Source organism: Lagopus muta, chromosome 7, assembly GCF_023343835.1.
Source record: "Lagopus muta isolate bLagMut1 chromosome 7, bLagMut1 primary, whole genome shotgun sequence".
NCBI classification, from domain to species: Eukaryota; Metazoa; Chordata; class Aves; order Galliformes; family Phasianidae; genus Lagopus; species Lagopus muta.
Genome location: NC_064439.1, coordinates 46,949,455 through 46,966,016, shown reverse-complemented (window position 1 = coordinate 46,966,016; position 16,562 = coordinate 46,949,455). Strand labels below are relative to the sequence as shown.

At 35.5% G+C, this 16,562-nt stretch overlaps 1 protein-coding gene across 2 annotated transcripts in view; it reads left to right on the top strand.

Annotated features, from left to right (window-relative positions):
- Positions 1-16,562, top strand: part of BBS9 (Bardet-Biedl syndrome 9) — a 273,148-nt gene that overhangs the window by 48,475 nt on the left and 208,111 nt on the right. For both annotated transcript variants that reach the window (XM_048950758.1, XM_048950757.1), the window contains exons 10-15: positions 1,092-1,273; positions 4,670-4,746; positions 7,521-7,574; positions 10,199-10,301; positions 11,162-11,266; positions 14,113-14,127. In XM_048950758.1, the coding sequence (XP_048806715.1) occupies positions 1,092-1,273; positions 4,670-4,746; positions 7,521-7,574; positions 10,199-10,301; positions 11,162-11,266; positions 14,113-14,127 (536 nt within the window). The remainder of the gene's footprint in view (positions 1-1,091; positions 1,274-4,669; positions 4,747-7,520; positions 7,575-10,198; positions 10,302-11,161; positions 11,267-14,112; positions 14,128-16,562) is intronic.

Genomic DNA, 16,562 nt, shown 5'->3' with positions numbered 1-16,562 from the left:
CCTGCTACAAGTATGGAAGGTAATAAGTATGGAAGGTAATAAGTATGGAATAAGAGCATATTATGGGTGTGAATATGATACTGTCTTGTGATTATGAAAATAAATATAAACTTCTGTTTTGATTGAGTGCCTTACAAATAAAATGAAAGTTAACTTTCTCCTATTTTTTGCTGTTAACGTTCTTACTAGTTGTTACTGTTTAGTTCCTCTTCTGTTTTTGAATATCCTTCAAGCTGAGCAAGGCGTTTGCAGTACTGTCATTTATCCCATGATTTTTTAAATGCCTATTCAAATGTTTTATGTGCATCATATCTGATCAGAAAAAAATGAATGGGATTTTGAAGATTGAAGTAGTGTTCCCTGGGGAGAAAATAGACTGGCGTGTAGCTAATAAAATAATCATTTGTACCAGTCCAGTGTAGCATAAGGGAAACTTTGGGACCCATATGATCTCCATACAGATCCATGTGGTCTGCTTTCTGAAAGGCAATGCAAGGAGGAGCCAGCCAGGTTTTGAAGCCAGCACTGTAGTTTCAGTAGCAGTCAAAGAATGGATAAGGGGTACTCTGATATTTCAGAGTCCTTACTGCTGTCTTCAGTGTGAATATTTTTCATCAACCAGTGGTTTGTTCTAAATGCACCCTTTCCTTTCCCTCAATTGCTTTTCCATTTAGCTAATTGCTCCTCCTGCATACCAACCTGAGTATCCATCCTTAGAAATAAAAACTAAAAAACGAGTAACAATTCATTGGAAAAAAAAGGTTACAACTGTACTGTGTATTTAGCTTGTTTAGCTTGTTTGTTCTGGTCCTTTCCTTTGCTTGTCTTTTCTAAACAGATTCTGAGATACCTGCAGGATACTTAAGTAACCTTCTATCACAGAGTGGTGCTTACGTGTGATTGCAATAAAATAATTAATGAACACATCTAAATTGAAGAATAAATGTTATTTTCTCTTGGTCAAATAACTTAATAAAATGAGAAAGTCTTATTACATTTGTACATAGACCTGTAGGGTAAGGATGAATTCAATGTTGTAATTACTCCAATGATTCTTTACAATTTCTTAATGAGCTTTACTTTTTATACAGAGGTCTGAAGGGTGTCATAATTACTCTGAGTGACAGTGGACATCTGCAGTGTTCCTACCTTGGTACTGATCCTTCGCTCTTCCAAGCTCCTAAGGTTGATTCTAAGGAAATAAACTATGAAGAATTCAATGCTGAAATGAAGGAGCTTCAGAAAATCATCAAGGAAGCCACAAAAACACAAGGTATACTTCTCACATTTATTTAGTTTACTTAGTTTATTTAGTACTTAGTTTAACTAACCGGTTTTCATTTGGTTGGTTAATAATTTATTTTTCTGTCTGTTTTCATAATTCCCATTGGAACTTACAAGATTTCTGTGCCCAATTGCACGTAATTATCACTTTTGCAAAGGTTTAGAGGAAAAAAACTGACAATGCATGTTCTGCCTAAAAGCAAGAAAATGCCAGAAATTTCTCAGCAACAGTCTGCTGTACCTCTCAGGCGTTAGAGAGAACAGAGGTATTGATAAATTCTGTTCTGTTGTTTCAGTTCTTAAGCATTATGCAATTAATAACGAATGACTTGTGTTAAAAATGATCTTTATGACTCTTTCAAAAGTGATTGCATTTGAAGAATATAGTGAAGGATATAAAAAGCGTAATAATGATCAAAATAAACAATGTAATTGACACATATTGCATACACAAGGCACTGGAACAGGCTTTGGGCACTGGAACAGGCTCACCCCGTTGTAGTGGTCACACCATCAAGCCTGCTGGACTTCAAGAAGCATTTGGACAGTGCTCTTGGCCTTAGGATTTGGATTTGGGGTGATCCTATTTGGAGCCAGCAGTTAGACTCAGTTTTCCTTGTGGTTTCCTTTCAACTCAGGATATTCTGTGATTCTAATAATTTGTACTGAGCTTGTTCAAATAATGACATGTAATTTCCTACAAATATCCTTTAAATTTTGCATTTTGTGACTGAGGCATTAAAACAGAGGATCTGACTTGTGTGGGGAATTGGAAGCGTACAATTTTACAGCAAATTATGGAAAAAATTCTTAGACAACTAGAACCAGTTAAAATCTCTTTCTGCTGATAACATGTTCTTAATATGCACTGAAGAAATAGTTGCTGTTTTCTTTGTTGAAAATTGCTAGAAAATGAGATTTATAAGCTGAAGTCTTGAGCTTGATTCTACAACGCAAAGATTTTTTTATGTAATTGCATATAACTTTGTTTATTATTGTCGTAATAGACCAATGTTAGTGTTATAATATAGTGTATAGTGTATTTTCTTTTTTATTTTTAATTTAACAAATCCTGTTATTTAAACATAAACGTGTATAAAATTTCATTGCTTTTGCCACAACCCTTCTAGTAAACATTTGACGGTTTCATCTATTGTAAGTCTGTTTCATCTGACTGTTACAACCAAAGGAAAGACAAGCATGATAAAAACATCTGTTTGTGAGGTGAAGAAACTTTTGTTTATTTGTCTTAAAAAATCATGTGGAGAAATAAAAAACGTAACTGTCCTTTATAACTTTCTCTAGTAATAGTATTAGATCTCTAGTGATAGTATGAAATTGACTTGTTTCCTATGAATTTTGCTGACCTTTTACTTTCCTGTTTTGCTCTTAATGTTTTTTTTCTTCATCAGGGCCTTCCCAAGTCTGATTTAAGGTATAAGGTATTTTAGGAATGCTCTCTTCGTTGTGGAGATACGCTCTAAGGAGATTTTGCTTTGATTTAACTGGCTGTAAAATCTGTTAGAAAGCCTTTGCTACAAGGAAAACTTTTCACTTAATTATGAAGAATGCTTTCCGTTTAGAATGATTTTGCTTTGTCTCGTTTTGACTATTTTAGATCCTTAGCTGTCTTAAAATAACTGTTAATCATGTTTAGTTGAATAGGGAATACCTTTGAACACTGCTCACCATTCAGTTCCTCTAAACATGATCTTTAAAATGAGCGATTGATTTTTCTGTCTTGTGGATTCACATGTGTGTAAGTGAGAGCTGGTGTTGTTTTGAAAACATCTACCCTTACATGGAAATATTTTTTCTTTGTTTCATTTTGACTTCCAAAAATGGAAGTCATTTGGAATTAGGTCATCATATAAAAAACGTAGAACAGCTATTTCCATAAATAAATCGTGTATTTCTGTTCAGTGCTGACCATTAAACTGTTGAACTTCAGTTATTTTATACGTTTTGGAGGAGGTTTTACATTACAAACTGAAGAAAAATTTAAAAACCTTTCTTTTCCTTAACTGTTAAGCTAACGTAAATCTAATGATGTTTACATCAGCTTAGTTGACTTAAGTGATCAACCATAGATGTTTGACTCAGTTTAACAGTAAGAAAAATATGAAGCTTTTACATAGGCTTTGTTTTTGTTGTCTGTCTTATTTCTAGCAGAAAGATGACAATGTGACAGAAGTTGCATCAGACTTTGCTGAAGGAGAAATCGTTAAATAGGGTTAGAAAAGGAAGATCTCGAATCCAAACTTACTTGTTTGGGATTTTTCTGAGTTACATGCAATTGGCAGTTGTGTGCAATTGGTATTGCTAATAGGTGATGTTGGAGGAATGTGCTTTGATTTTACTTTTCTTTTTCCTTGTAGTAAAAGGAAACCTTTTCATGGAGCAGAATGAAAACTTAATTTCCCTAGTTTTCTCAATAGAGTTTTTTCCCTCTGCTCTCCTGTTAGAGACATAAGATGCTGTTATGACCCACTCGTTGTGGGTCATTTTTGGGACCCTACTTATAATAAAATTCTTACAACTTTCTGAAAGTGCTCATGTGCTTACTTATGCAATTAATGTTACTTTCCCCTTTGCATCAAGTTTTCTTGCTGTTTGTTGTTTTTTTTTTCTGAGAATATGAATTTCCTGTTTGGGTTTTTCATTTTTCCAACACATTTAGCTTTGAGAGATAAAAGTATATTCCAGGAAGACACAAATACCTTAGAGCTGGCCCTTTCTCCCTCCTTGTTTCTCCTTTCTCCCTGTACCCACTTAGAAAAGTGCGTGTGACTTTTTTGCATTATGTAAATGCCTTATTTCTAATTCTTAGAAAATTTTCAATGTGTGGTTTTGCATTGTGGATATAAATGAGTTTGTAGGATTCTTTACCTTACATGTTAACATGCTTCAAATGAATCAGGTAACATAGTGTAAACCAGCTCCAAATAACATAACAATGTTGGTAAACCTTTTTATGCAGAGGAATTTCTCAAATTGGTTTTAGTGACAGTTCGCTATCGGACAGAGGTTTTCTGCCAAGCTTTTTCATCATGAAATTATGTAGATCAAAGTGTACCGTATGAGAGATGTGTGTATTTTGGTGACAGGGTACTTTATTATAGGTGTACTGTTATATATATAACTGTGGAAAAAAGTGAAAAAAAAAAAAAACAAACAAAAAACAAAAAAACCCAAACTAAAGCAAAACCAAAGACTTACCATTTTCCTGGGACCATTGAAGATTGTGGATAGCATATGTAAAATCCTGTCACAGACTGCATCTGGAACTTCCTTAGTTCGGAACCTCCAGGCATTGTTATTGCTTTTATAAACGGAGGTGTTTGTCAAAAAAGAGCTTACTGATTTTTCTCTTGTTTTCTTTCAGATATTTTGCCCCAGTCTGAAAAACACAGAGACCTAATTGTCACTGCAGAAGTTTCACCAGACTTGGATGTGGAGTCTGTATGTACACGTATAAAAATAAATGACAACCCTTTATTGAGAGCCCTTCTTGCTTCTATTTACAAGCAGTGCTACCTGACATGCTTCTCTTTATCTTACAAATGTGCTGTTAATGGATGATAACTTGCTTTATAGCAAATGTTTAGAGACAACTTTCTAATGCTGCAGAGTTGAGTCAGATTGTCCTCTATCTTTAACAAATCAGAACATTGGGTGAGAGAAGTAAAATTAGAAAATAAGTCAATAACCATAGGTATTATTTATGTAGCACGTTAGATACATAAAATGACATGCAATGCTAGGTTGTTACAGTTCACGGCTGCCTGTTGGGTAAGTGGGTGTACATTGTATACTTCCACTTTTTAGGTTTGAAAACAGCAATGAAATGTGAGGTATTTTTGTAGTAGAATTGTGTATATCATAGCCATCATGTTTATAGATATAATAACTTGCAATGCACATGGTATATTTCTTCATTTTTGTATAAACAGTTTTTAAGACTGTTTGCACTCATACTTGCTATTTGAGGTAATGTCTTCTGCACTTGTTTCTGGCCTATTTCACAGTTCATGATATAGCATAAGCTTTATATCTTTTTAAACATAGCTGAAAACTAGTGATTACTATTTATTTGTTTGTATTTGGAACTGAGCTTCTGCATAGCGTCCAATTGTCTTTCAGAAATTTTCTTGTTAATCATTTTAACTCGAGCAATTAAAGTTACGCTATCTTTTAGTTAGTGACCTTTCCAATTCAATTTTGGCTAAGCAAAAGTGAAGAGAAATTTTCTTAAATCTGGAATAATTTTGTGTTATTGAGAACTGCTAAAGCAGTTAATAATGGGGGGGAGCAATACTAGTGTCACCCTCAGGATCTTTGGCCACATACAGTGCACTAATTACTCGATGCATCGTAATGAGTAATCTCTGGCAGGGTGTTATTCAGTATTCTCTGGTGTGGCAACCTAGCTAGAATTTATTGATCTTATATGCAAATGTAATTTATGAAAACCAGTTCAAATCCAAATTTAGGACAGTAAGACATATGAGCCTTTCAGGACATGGTCATTGCACTGTAACATATGTAACTAATCATTTCTAGCCACTGATTTCTGCAGAAGCAATTTTCAGGACTATCTACCATTTTTAAAATACACAGGGAACTGCTTTTTAATACTTCCAAAAGTCTATTTGATACCTTTATTTAAAGTCTATTACTACTGCTGCTGTTGCTATTATTTGATAGAGACCTCCTTATAATATGGCCTAGCACTTGCCTGTGGAAAAGATTAGCTGGTGAGAAAAAAGGGCAGAGTGCCATGATCTTGGCTAACTGTCATAACCTCCTCACAACGCTTGAAATTGTTGGGCCTGCAAAATGCTGTAATGTTGTACTCATTTGCCCAACCTTCCAGGTGCAGGTGGTCTGCTTTGGATATAAGTAACTCAATATACTGAATGAAGTACAACCTTTAATCTTAATGATATCTTAGCTTCCTGAAGGGAAGAGTTTCTTGGTTGTTCCTTCAGTATCCATCTAGGAAGGGAAAAATATTCTAAGACTTGTCACAGACGAGGATGAGTAAAAGCAAATGTGAGAACCATTTTAGAGCTTCTACAGGTTTGCAAATACTATTTCTTCTCATGTGAGGAGATATAAACTGTGATGTGTAGTAGGAGCAAAGAGTATTTAATGCCATCTCCTAAGTACAGCCTCTGATTCAGGAAGTGATTATGGTATGGTATGAATATGGTATACCAGGGCAAGGATCAGCCTCTTTGCATCCATGCTATTGTTTCAGGATCAGCCACTGGTAACTGTCAGAGATGGTTTGCTTGACAAGCCAGTTGTCTAATCCAATATGAAAGCCCCTATGTTTTTACAATGAGGAAAAGTATACAATGCACAAATGAAAGTCCTGCTTCTAGAACCTAGAGGGAACCTACCACCTTCTTGACTTCTTAGGAACTTTGCATATGTGAACCTTATACTGTCATGCTGAGGTGAAAAAGAGTGGATAAACCACATAAGATTTATTACCATTATTATTTTGAAAACATTGCTCCCATCGTAAGGGAGTAAATTTGTGCTGGGAATTTAGTATTACAGCAGAAATGAGGTATTTCTTTAAAACTAACTAGTTTAGACAAATAGGAAAACTTCTTAAACTGTTGACACGACCCTGTTGCAAAATTAAATCTGTGCATAAAATGAGATATTAAAACAGTCTGCAGTGCCAAGATGAATTTTGCATTAGATGAAATTACCTAATGAAATAGAAATAAGCATGAGTAACAAAATGCCTGCCATAGTTTCTTTTGAAGTTGAAAATATATTTATGGTTTATAAGATTGCGTGCTGTGTGCTGTGATTTTATAGTACATGCTAAGATTTGGCCATTGGTAGATTGGAAGTCACCTTTCCCTAATAAGTAACAGGAGGAATTTCCAACATTTAAATAAATATGCAGAAAAAGGAAATGTGCCAAGCAAAACAGTTCAAATATTCATATATACATCATAGTGTATTAGTTCCTTATATAAACAATATTCATGAGCTATTCCTATCCTTTTTGCTGGCAATTTCAAACAGGCTTTACGTTTTCAGGAGCTCAGAAATGTATTTTGTGTATTTTAGTCTGTCGTCAGAACGGTAAGTCCTTTACAGTTATTTCCTTGTTTGCTGTGTTGATGATAGGGAAGTAATATTACATTTATTGTGTTCACTCATTCATGCATAATACTGAATTTCTGTTTTCATCTTTTTCTTCACAGCAAGCCATTGACAGCGAAGTAAAAGCAGAGGTAGTACCGTCAGTCACAGTAAAGGTACTGTGCCTAACTCAACCCGCAGTGAATAATAGTGGCAAATGTTAGAAATCTGTAGTGTTTTCTGTGTGTTTCACTTGTACTATGAAAAGGAGTAGAGCTGGAACTGCTTCTATGTACTTATTTCTCTTTTCCTTCGTATGACAAGTATTTATCTCGCAAGACTTCTGTTGAAGTTAGAAGTGTTTGGAATTTGGATAGGTTTATCAAGAAGCTACCACAAAAACAAATAAATAAATAAAAAGGGTGGAGGGAAGTTTTTGAAATAATAAGAGCATTTTTCCAACACTTCTCAGAGCAGGTAAATATTTATTTGCTCAAAACATAAGGATTGTTACCTTCAGCTGCCTTTTTAGTTGTCAGTAAGCAAGAAATCACTTGTAAAAGCAATTTCACAAATTTTGTTAGTGCAAAAAAAAAAAAAAAAAAAGGCCAGGAAAATCTAATCTGAAAATTGACGTAATTGCAGTTCCTCCCTCAGAGCTGCTATAAAGGAAGTGTGAGAGTGGGTGTGCAAGTGTAGCTTCTCAGTATTGCGTAGGATGATTTTATTTTTTGAGTTTGAAAATCTTTTCTAGGACTACCAGTGGAGGAAAACTGGGGCTTTGTTTTTGGGAAGTTCATGTGAAAAATTTAGAGCTTAACAGAGCTAGTAATTGAAGAGAACTCCTTTCATTAATGTAGCTTAATTGTACTCAGCCCAGCATCTTCCTCTACATTTTCAAGTGACACAATGAGGGAGGATGAAACCTTAATCCTGATCAAGTCTGTGATGGTTTTGCTATGAAACCTCAAGCGTTCGACCTGATTGTATTTGGCAGTACATTAGGCTGTTTGCAAACATAGGGCTACCTTAAAATACATGATGTAAATAGACTTCAGAGAAGTATGAATTTATCAAACCACAAACTGCAGCTCCTTCAGAAAATTTTTAATGGAACTAGGTGATTCTGACAAAATGTGCAGTAAAAATGGATTCGTTTCAGTTCAGACTCCTATGTCTGAACTGACATAGGTTCAGAAAGCAGAAAGCCAAGCAGTATTGAACAGTTCTCGAACTGTAGTTGAATGCCTTGACTTGTTTGGAGGATTGGGAGTCAGGTAGGAAAGATGTAGTCAGACAGAGGGTCGCAGAATGAGTATGTCACATGGCAACTCCATGTGGTTTATAGCCTTTTCATGCTTTAGAGAGACTGTTGAAGATCTGACTTTATACAGTAACCCTATGAATTACACTTGGTGCTCCTTCTGGAAAATGTGTAGGTTTGCCTAAATTACATTTGAAATGACCAATTTGGGTATAGTAGCTGCTTTAGAAAGTTGATAAATAGTCAGACAATTAGCTTGCACTGAATTTTTTGTGGTTGCAGTCAGCAGATCTGGCAGTGCCCAGCTAGTTGGCTTAGAGCTAATGCAAGTGGGTTTACACAGCTGCATTCATTGAATTACATTGGACCTGAAATAGTTCTGAGCTGAGGGCAAGAGTGGCTTTTTAAAACTGTATGCCCCTCTTTTGGGACTGAGGCACAGAGCAGATACTCTCCAAAAGCAATTTATGAAGAGCATTATTTTGTTTTTAAAGTAATGCTTTGAAAGTTTTGTAGCAACTTCAGATGTTACTGTCTTAATCACAAATTTTCTGAGGTGTGCACTCTCATGTCTTTTTGTCCTTAGCGAATTTAGCATAAGGTCTCTAAGTCTATTGATTTCTTCTTTACTGTTTTTTATGAAAGTTCTGTTTTCAGAAAATGGAGCTGTTTACCTGATGTATGCACAGAGCTCTGTGTGATCCTTCCTAGTTTTATTTGCACCATAAAAAACCATGGATGACCTGAGGGCCTGAGTCTGTAGCTCAGACTTATTGCTGTTAAGTCAAATTAGATGTTACTGTTCATTCATTCAAAGTAGTCCACTAACACTTCAATTGTTTTATAAATTTAAGAGTATTTTCCTAAACTGATTTTACTTGCCTGCAGTGAGTTACCAGGTAGACCAGAAACACAAAACAAATGATAGTAAGTAGCAGATCATATCACAGAGACCTACTAAGGGGCAATCTTTTGATAACCATTCATTTTGTAACCAGTTCTCTCTCTTAACAGTACAAACACCCAGCGCCACTCCAGCTTTGTAGTTAGGCCACCTCTTGTAATCTAAAGATTTAGGTGTGCTGGGCATACTGTATAATAAGTTGTAAAATTTGTTTATAGTAGAAGATTGGATAGAACTTAATTCTGAAATTATTCAGAAAGCCGTTAATTGTTCTCGGTAGTTGGAGGGAATCATTTTGTAGGTTAGCTTTCCTTTGGTTTATTTATTTAATGTTAACATATTTTAACTAGGAGTTTGTCGTTGGACGGTCTTTGGTTAAAGTTACTAAGAATGTGAGAAATCACCTCTTTTTTTTTTGTTGCATTTTTAATTTTTACTTTTTAATTTTGTAAGTAAATAAGAACTGTAGAAATTGTTTCTGCGGTTGAAACTTGAAGTTCTTAAACGTTGCTGAAGTGGTCACTGCAGGGTTTTATTGTCTTTTTGCTGGTCGTGTGGTTATGTTAATTTTCTGCTATACAGAAATCAGTTTGTTGTTTGATTTAAATAATTCTGTATTTCAATTGCTCTAGGTAACAGTACAGAGCAGAGTGACAGCGCTGAAGCCATACCTGGTAGTGTGTGTCCAAGCTCCACTAGCAGTGACCTGTGACCAGTTCACCTTTAATGATTTAGGTAAGTTATTGTAATACTGTTAAAACTATGGCATCATATTCCTTTTTCTGAGGATGTTGTAAGCTGTAGTTGAACCTCCATCAAGAGAATCATTGCTGATACTGCTGTCCAAGCAGTTGCAAATATGCCTTATATACACTCTGCAGCATCTTTCTTCCATTTGTGGAAAATGGCAAAAAAATGTGTATAGGAGTGGAGTTGCTTCCATGATTACAGTATGATATGTGGCAGGTGAGAAGAGACAGGGTGACAATTCAGTGATGGAGACGGAAAATCAGTTTTTTGTCTGGTCTTTTTATGGGGGCTTTTTAGTGTTTTTTTTTTAATTTTTTTTAATTTTTGCGGCAGTTCTGTCTTTGTAGAATGGCATTGGTGAGCCAAAAGCAGGGACAGAAAACTTGACCTGTCTGCTAGTCTAACACGCTAGAACTTAATAACTTTTGGTGATTCTTCCTATAAGATTGCAGATAGGATTTCTTTGAAGGTTGTGAATGGAGTTGAGGAACAGAGAAGTGTGTTCTGCTGCCTCAGTTGGGACCAGTTTTGGATTGAATTGTGCATTACTGAATCCTATTGAAAGAGGAATTGCTGTTCTAATCTGGAAGGACAGTTCTTGTTTTTCCTAAACGTGTGACAAGAACAAAGGGCTTTGTAGGATATTAAAATTGCCATATGAAACAACATTTGCTTTGGAGTTTTCTGACTAGATTGTAGTTTGTTAAGAGATAAAGGTAAATGAATGGAAATAACTATCCTAATTTCACAAAGTATTTCCTCGAAGTTTCCTGGAAATGGAAAGTGTATTGCTTTCATGTGGATGCTTCTATTATTTGATGTAATTTTTTTGTTTGTTTGTTTAGATCCAGGATCATCTGAAACTGTGGTCCTGTCTGTCTTCTTGAAGGGAAATTTTCCTCCATCAGAACTAGAAGGAGATTGTGTGTTTTCATGTAATACACCAACAGGTAACCCTTTGAAGATTACAAATTTTTTTTTTAAGGTCTTTTCTTTACGTGTTTTTTGTGAGCTTTGTTTTGAAAAACTTTAAAGGCAAATAGTAATGGAAGAAATAATTATATAGCAGATGGCTCTGCTACCAGTCAAGAAGACCTAGACAGAGTGAGTTGTTGAGTTGGGCATAGAGGAACCTTATGAGCTTCAACAAGAGGATGTATAGGGCGCTGCACCTGAGAAGGAATAGCCACATGCATCAGTACAGCAGGGACTGACCTGCTGGAAAAGGGGCTTCTGCAGAAGGACTTCAGGGGTTCCAGTGAGCATGAGCCAGTAGTATGCCCTTGTGGCCAAAATATCCAGTGGTATACTGGGGTGCATTAAAAAGGCTGTGGCCATCAGGTCAAATAAGGAGATGTTCCCCTCTGCTTTGCTCTGGTGAGGCCACATCTGGAATATTCTGTCCAGTTCTCGGCCCCTGAGTTCAAGAAAGACAGGGAACATCTAGAGAGAATCCAGTCAAGGGCCACAATCATATTTAGGGGCATCTCCCATAGGAGGAGAAGCTGAGAGACCTGGAGAAGACTGAGCAGGGAGAGGGGGAAGGGGGTCTCATCACTGTCCATAAATATCAGAACTGTGGGAGTCAAGTGGATGGGGCCAAGCTCTTTTCAGTGGTGTGCAGCAACAGGGCAAAGGGCAGTAGGCACAGACTGGAGCACAGGAGGTTCCATACAAACAAGAGGAAGAAATTTCTTCTTTGGGGGATGACAGAGCACTAGTACGGGCAGCTCAGAGAAGATGCACAGTTTCCTTCTCTAGAGCTGTTGAAGACCTGCCTGGATGCTTTCCTGTGTGACCTGCTATAGTGAACCTGCTTTAGCAGAAGGTTGGACTTGATCTCCAGTTTTGTGGTTCTATGTAATAATGTACATCAGAATCTTGTCTTGCTGCTTTTATTTTTTTTTTTTTTGTAGCATCATCAAGTTATGTAAACAGTAAATTCATAATCTTATGGCTTGGGAAGCAGCTGTACCAGCTTTCCCTCTGCTGATCAATTTGCTTCTGTTCTGCTCTTTAAGGGACCACCTCTTGGAGTGAGAAGTTAATTACATCTTTATGACTATTCAGCCTTCTGGGGCTGCCAGCAAATGTGACAATAACTGCCTCCCTACAGAGGAAGAAAATAAGCATTGGGAGTGATTATTCCTCACTTCCCTTTTAACAACAGCTTAACGTATTCATTCTAAACAAATAAAGTGACCTGTAAGAATAGAGATTAAGTCATTCTATTTTATAATGCCCTAGTGACTCTAATAATAGAATATGTAAATTTGCCCTGCTATCCATAAGTGAAGACTAGTTTACTTAGTTTGCTACACACAGCCTCAGGAATATGTGTTAGGCTACATGAAGAACTCTATTTATGTAGGGCTTCCAAGTTACGATAAACGCAGCATAGCCCAGCTGAAGCAATCTGTTCTTTCTTCACTTCTCACTGCTTGGCTTTGAACTGCACCTCCTCCCTTGTTGTGCTCATACAATCAGAAGTTATTACTCAGCCAGATTTGCTGATTTGGCTCCTTGCGTGCACTCAGAGCTGTGCCAGCACTAAGGGGACAGTAACACAGAGTGAGCTAGCATCAAAGAAACGCACGTTATCCTATGTATGTTCTTTCATTTAAGCATCACTTCTTACTTGAAACATTTTATTTATGACAGTAGTCTACATTGTGTGTCAACTATTAAAGTAGTTATGTACTTCTAGACAAAATTGAAGCTTGGGTTTTTTTTTTAAGAACTTGATCTTGCCCTTGTTAGATTAGGCTTGAAAGTATGGGCAGAGGATGGAAGGAAAAGGATATTCCTCCCTTTTTCTTAAGAGCCTACACAAATGGCTTGTACTACTTCAGTCCTCATTTTTTGTGACTCTCAGACTGCTTATGCCTTGTGAATGACTTGCTGTAACTTCATAAGTATCCAATTTAAAGTGGTATGGCTTTAGACAGCTATGACTTTATAGATAGCATTCTCTCGAGTGTCTTGGATCCTCTGATTCTGAAAGCATGCTTTGTGTTTTGCTGGTTTTGTGTCAGTGATTTTGCTTTCCAAGATGAGAATATCAAATTTAAGTGTTTTTTCTTATTGCCAGATGGATGTGTTATTATTTAATTCAGATGGTATTAGTTACACCTCTTGTATTTTAGTTACTGGTTGAATTTAGCAGGTAGGAAGGTAAAGAAACCTTATATCTTGAATACGTTTGATTACTTACATACAATAAAAAAATCCCCAGAAAACATGATACCTAACAAAATCAGTGACGAAAATTAATAATAATACAAAAAGAAAATCAGTTATAGAACTTAGAAAACCTCTAAATAAAAGAGCACAAACATTAAGAGCTTACAAAATTTTGGATATTTATTTAAATTATTAAATGAAATTTTTCTGTTCAATTACATAAAAAAGCAGAGTTTATTCTGCTTGTACAATCCTTAAGTAATATACTAGGACACACAATTTGAGTGCCTTTGAGACTTTATTTTATCTGAATACAGACTTTTTCTTCTTTAACATTTCATATTTGTGGCCAAATCAGTCTTCAGTGCATCTCTGTGGGATTCATACAGCTGAACGTTAATATGAGTCACGGAGTTGGACTGAATTGTGCTATTGATGAATGTGGTCTCATGTCTGTTTTCTTTTGGCTCATACTACCAGGTTTTTATGCATTGTCTACTTAACAGTCATTTCTTTTAAACCTGTTACTACATTTTCTTTTCTTTCCTATTAGGGTAGCATCTTATGTTTTTATCTTTTTTTCCCTTTTGTGCTATTGCTGGTTATACGGTAGAGCTCAATCCTGAAGGTAAGTGAATGGAAAAATCAGGCGTGAATGGTCTCATGAGTGAGCATATACTGAATAAAGCAGATCTGGAAGTGAGCTATTACATCACCTATTATTTCTTTAAGCTTTTCTGCTTGCCTTGGATAGGTGGTGCTACAGAAGTGTGAATATCTGAGAAATTTGAAAGTAAATGAGGCTTAGAAATAAAAAAAAAAATATTCATGGGAGAACAGAAACTAGTAAAGACGTTTGCAGTATGAAGTATGTTGAAGTATGTCACACTTTAACATATATAGCATATAGAAATCTTACAATGTACTAAATAATATCTTGTGCCTTGAGATGGAAAACACAATCACATGTTCCTTCGTTATTGTATTTCTAGCTCTCTATTCAACCATCACTAAGAACTCATTGGGTAGCAAAATCACAGCTGTGGGTTTTTTGTTGTTTTTTTGTGTGCAACTGAAACAGCCATTAAGGTTTTGTAGCTAACTCCATGCTGTTTGGACAGAATAGCTCCAAGAGTGATGTCACTAACATCCATTCATTCCAGTTCCTTTTAGAAATCTCTTTTTCAAGGCTACAAGGCAACTTTACAACTGGCACAATCAGTGCAAAACTGAACTGTCATTGTGGTAGATATGGTATTTACAAAAGGTTCAGTTAAAAGACAGAGCAGGATGTGAAAGTACTTTACATATAAATGGGCTAAAAAGAGGGAAAGATGCAGTGTAGTTGTGCGCATGTATTGGGTAGTTAAGGGTGCTTACTAACTTAAAAAGTCACGTACATATTAAACACAAATTCACCTGTGTTTGAGGGAAAATTGTTTGCCATGGATTTAGAGATAACTATTTCTTCAGTTTGCAGTTTTCTCCTAAAAATAAGCATGCTAACATTTGTACGTGTTTAAGTTCTGTCTTTCAATGCTGATGTTCCAATGAGCATATCAAGAGAAGTGGAAAGGTAGATAACTGTTAACAGTTCTCTTCCTCTTCTGGTTTCTGCATATTTCAGGGGTTCTAGCAGAAATAGGTTCTTGAACCATCTCAGTAAAATTATTTTTTTTTTTTTGGAAAAATAGCTACATCCCTAAGGCAGGTTTTTCCTCTCTTAAGTAATTTTAAAAAAATACTATAAAAATAAAGTGAATAAAAATATTTAAAATGTGGGTGTAATTCGAAAGGGTTACTTTCTTAAACTGAAGATTCTCTCTTTTAAGAAATTAGTTCTCCATATGAAAACTTGCTGATGCTGAAGAGAATACTGTGGAGCTCGGTGAATCTCCCTGCAAAAATTTTAGTTTATTCTGAGGTGCACTGGACTGGTTAAATTCATTTCATCAGTACCAGAAAAGGCATGGATTTTCTGCATGTTTAACATCCTAAGTTAGAGATCTACACTTGAATTCTTTTTTTTTTTTACTATGTGCATCAGATGTTATGTTGTTGACGTGATTAAAATTGGATAAAGAAGTTGTTGGAAAATACAGTTTTAACGATGGTGCTATGTAACTGTTTTGATAGATTGTAAGTGCATAGTGTGAATTAATTCAAATAATACAGTTGTTCTGAGGTAACCTTTTATAAAATTCCTGTTGCTTTTCAGTTTTACTTCTGTATGTGGCAGTGGGAATCCCACAAAAAAAGTATATTTTTTCAATTTTTTGTTTTTTGTTAATAAGGTACTAGAATTGTATATCATTAAATGTATCCCAGCTCTGAATGAAGGGAAATCCACCACTAGAGATAATATCCAACAACTGAAGAAGCTCCGTTTTCCACACATTGTTGCCACTTTTATTTGTACTGCCACTTAAAATCACTCCAGCAGACCTAACAATCATGGTATTTCAATTGAATACTTCACTAAGAGCTTTTCACTGTGGTGATAAATTTTGCTGGAGCTTTTTGGTTTGGTTTCTTATGTAAATGGTTTTTATGGATGGTATGGACACATCAACTAGAAAACTTCATAGCTAGATACCATTTGATTTAGTTTCCATCTGAATTTTCTCTGAATTATTGAAAAAACTTTCGATATTTCAGATAGGCAGACTTGTAACAGGCTATCTAGAAGTTGCATTGAAATAAGAACACAATCTATTAAAATACAAAACCATTTCAGAATTCTTTTGGCTAGTTTCGTTACTAAATTTTTCCTGTTGACAATACTCCCTAAGTTCTTAATAATAAGATGTTTCTAAGATGTTTGTATAATGTTTTCATCAAGAAAATATTTTAATTATTTTTTCCATCTGACTGTGAAGATATGATTTGAATGAGTCATTCTGAAAGGTCATGGATTTATTTTCAGGAATTTTCCTTGCAACCTAGGGTTATTCCGATTTTGGGACCTGTGTTAAGTTTTCTGCTGTTTCTACAGTGAATTTTTTATTTTTATTTTTTAATAAGTTTCTGCTGAACAGCTACTTGGAGGCATTATTAGCCAAC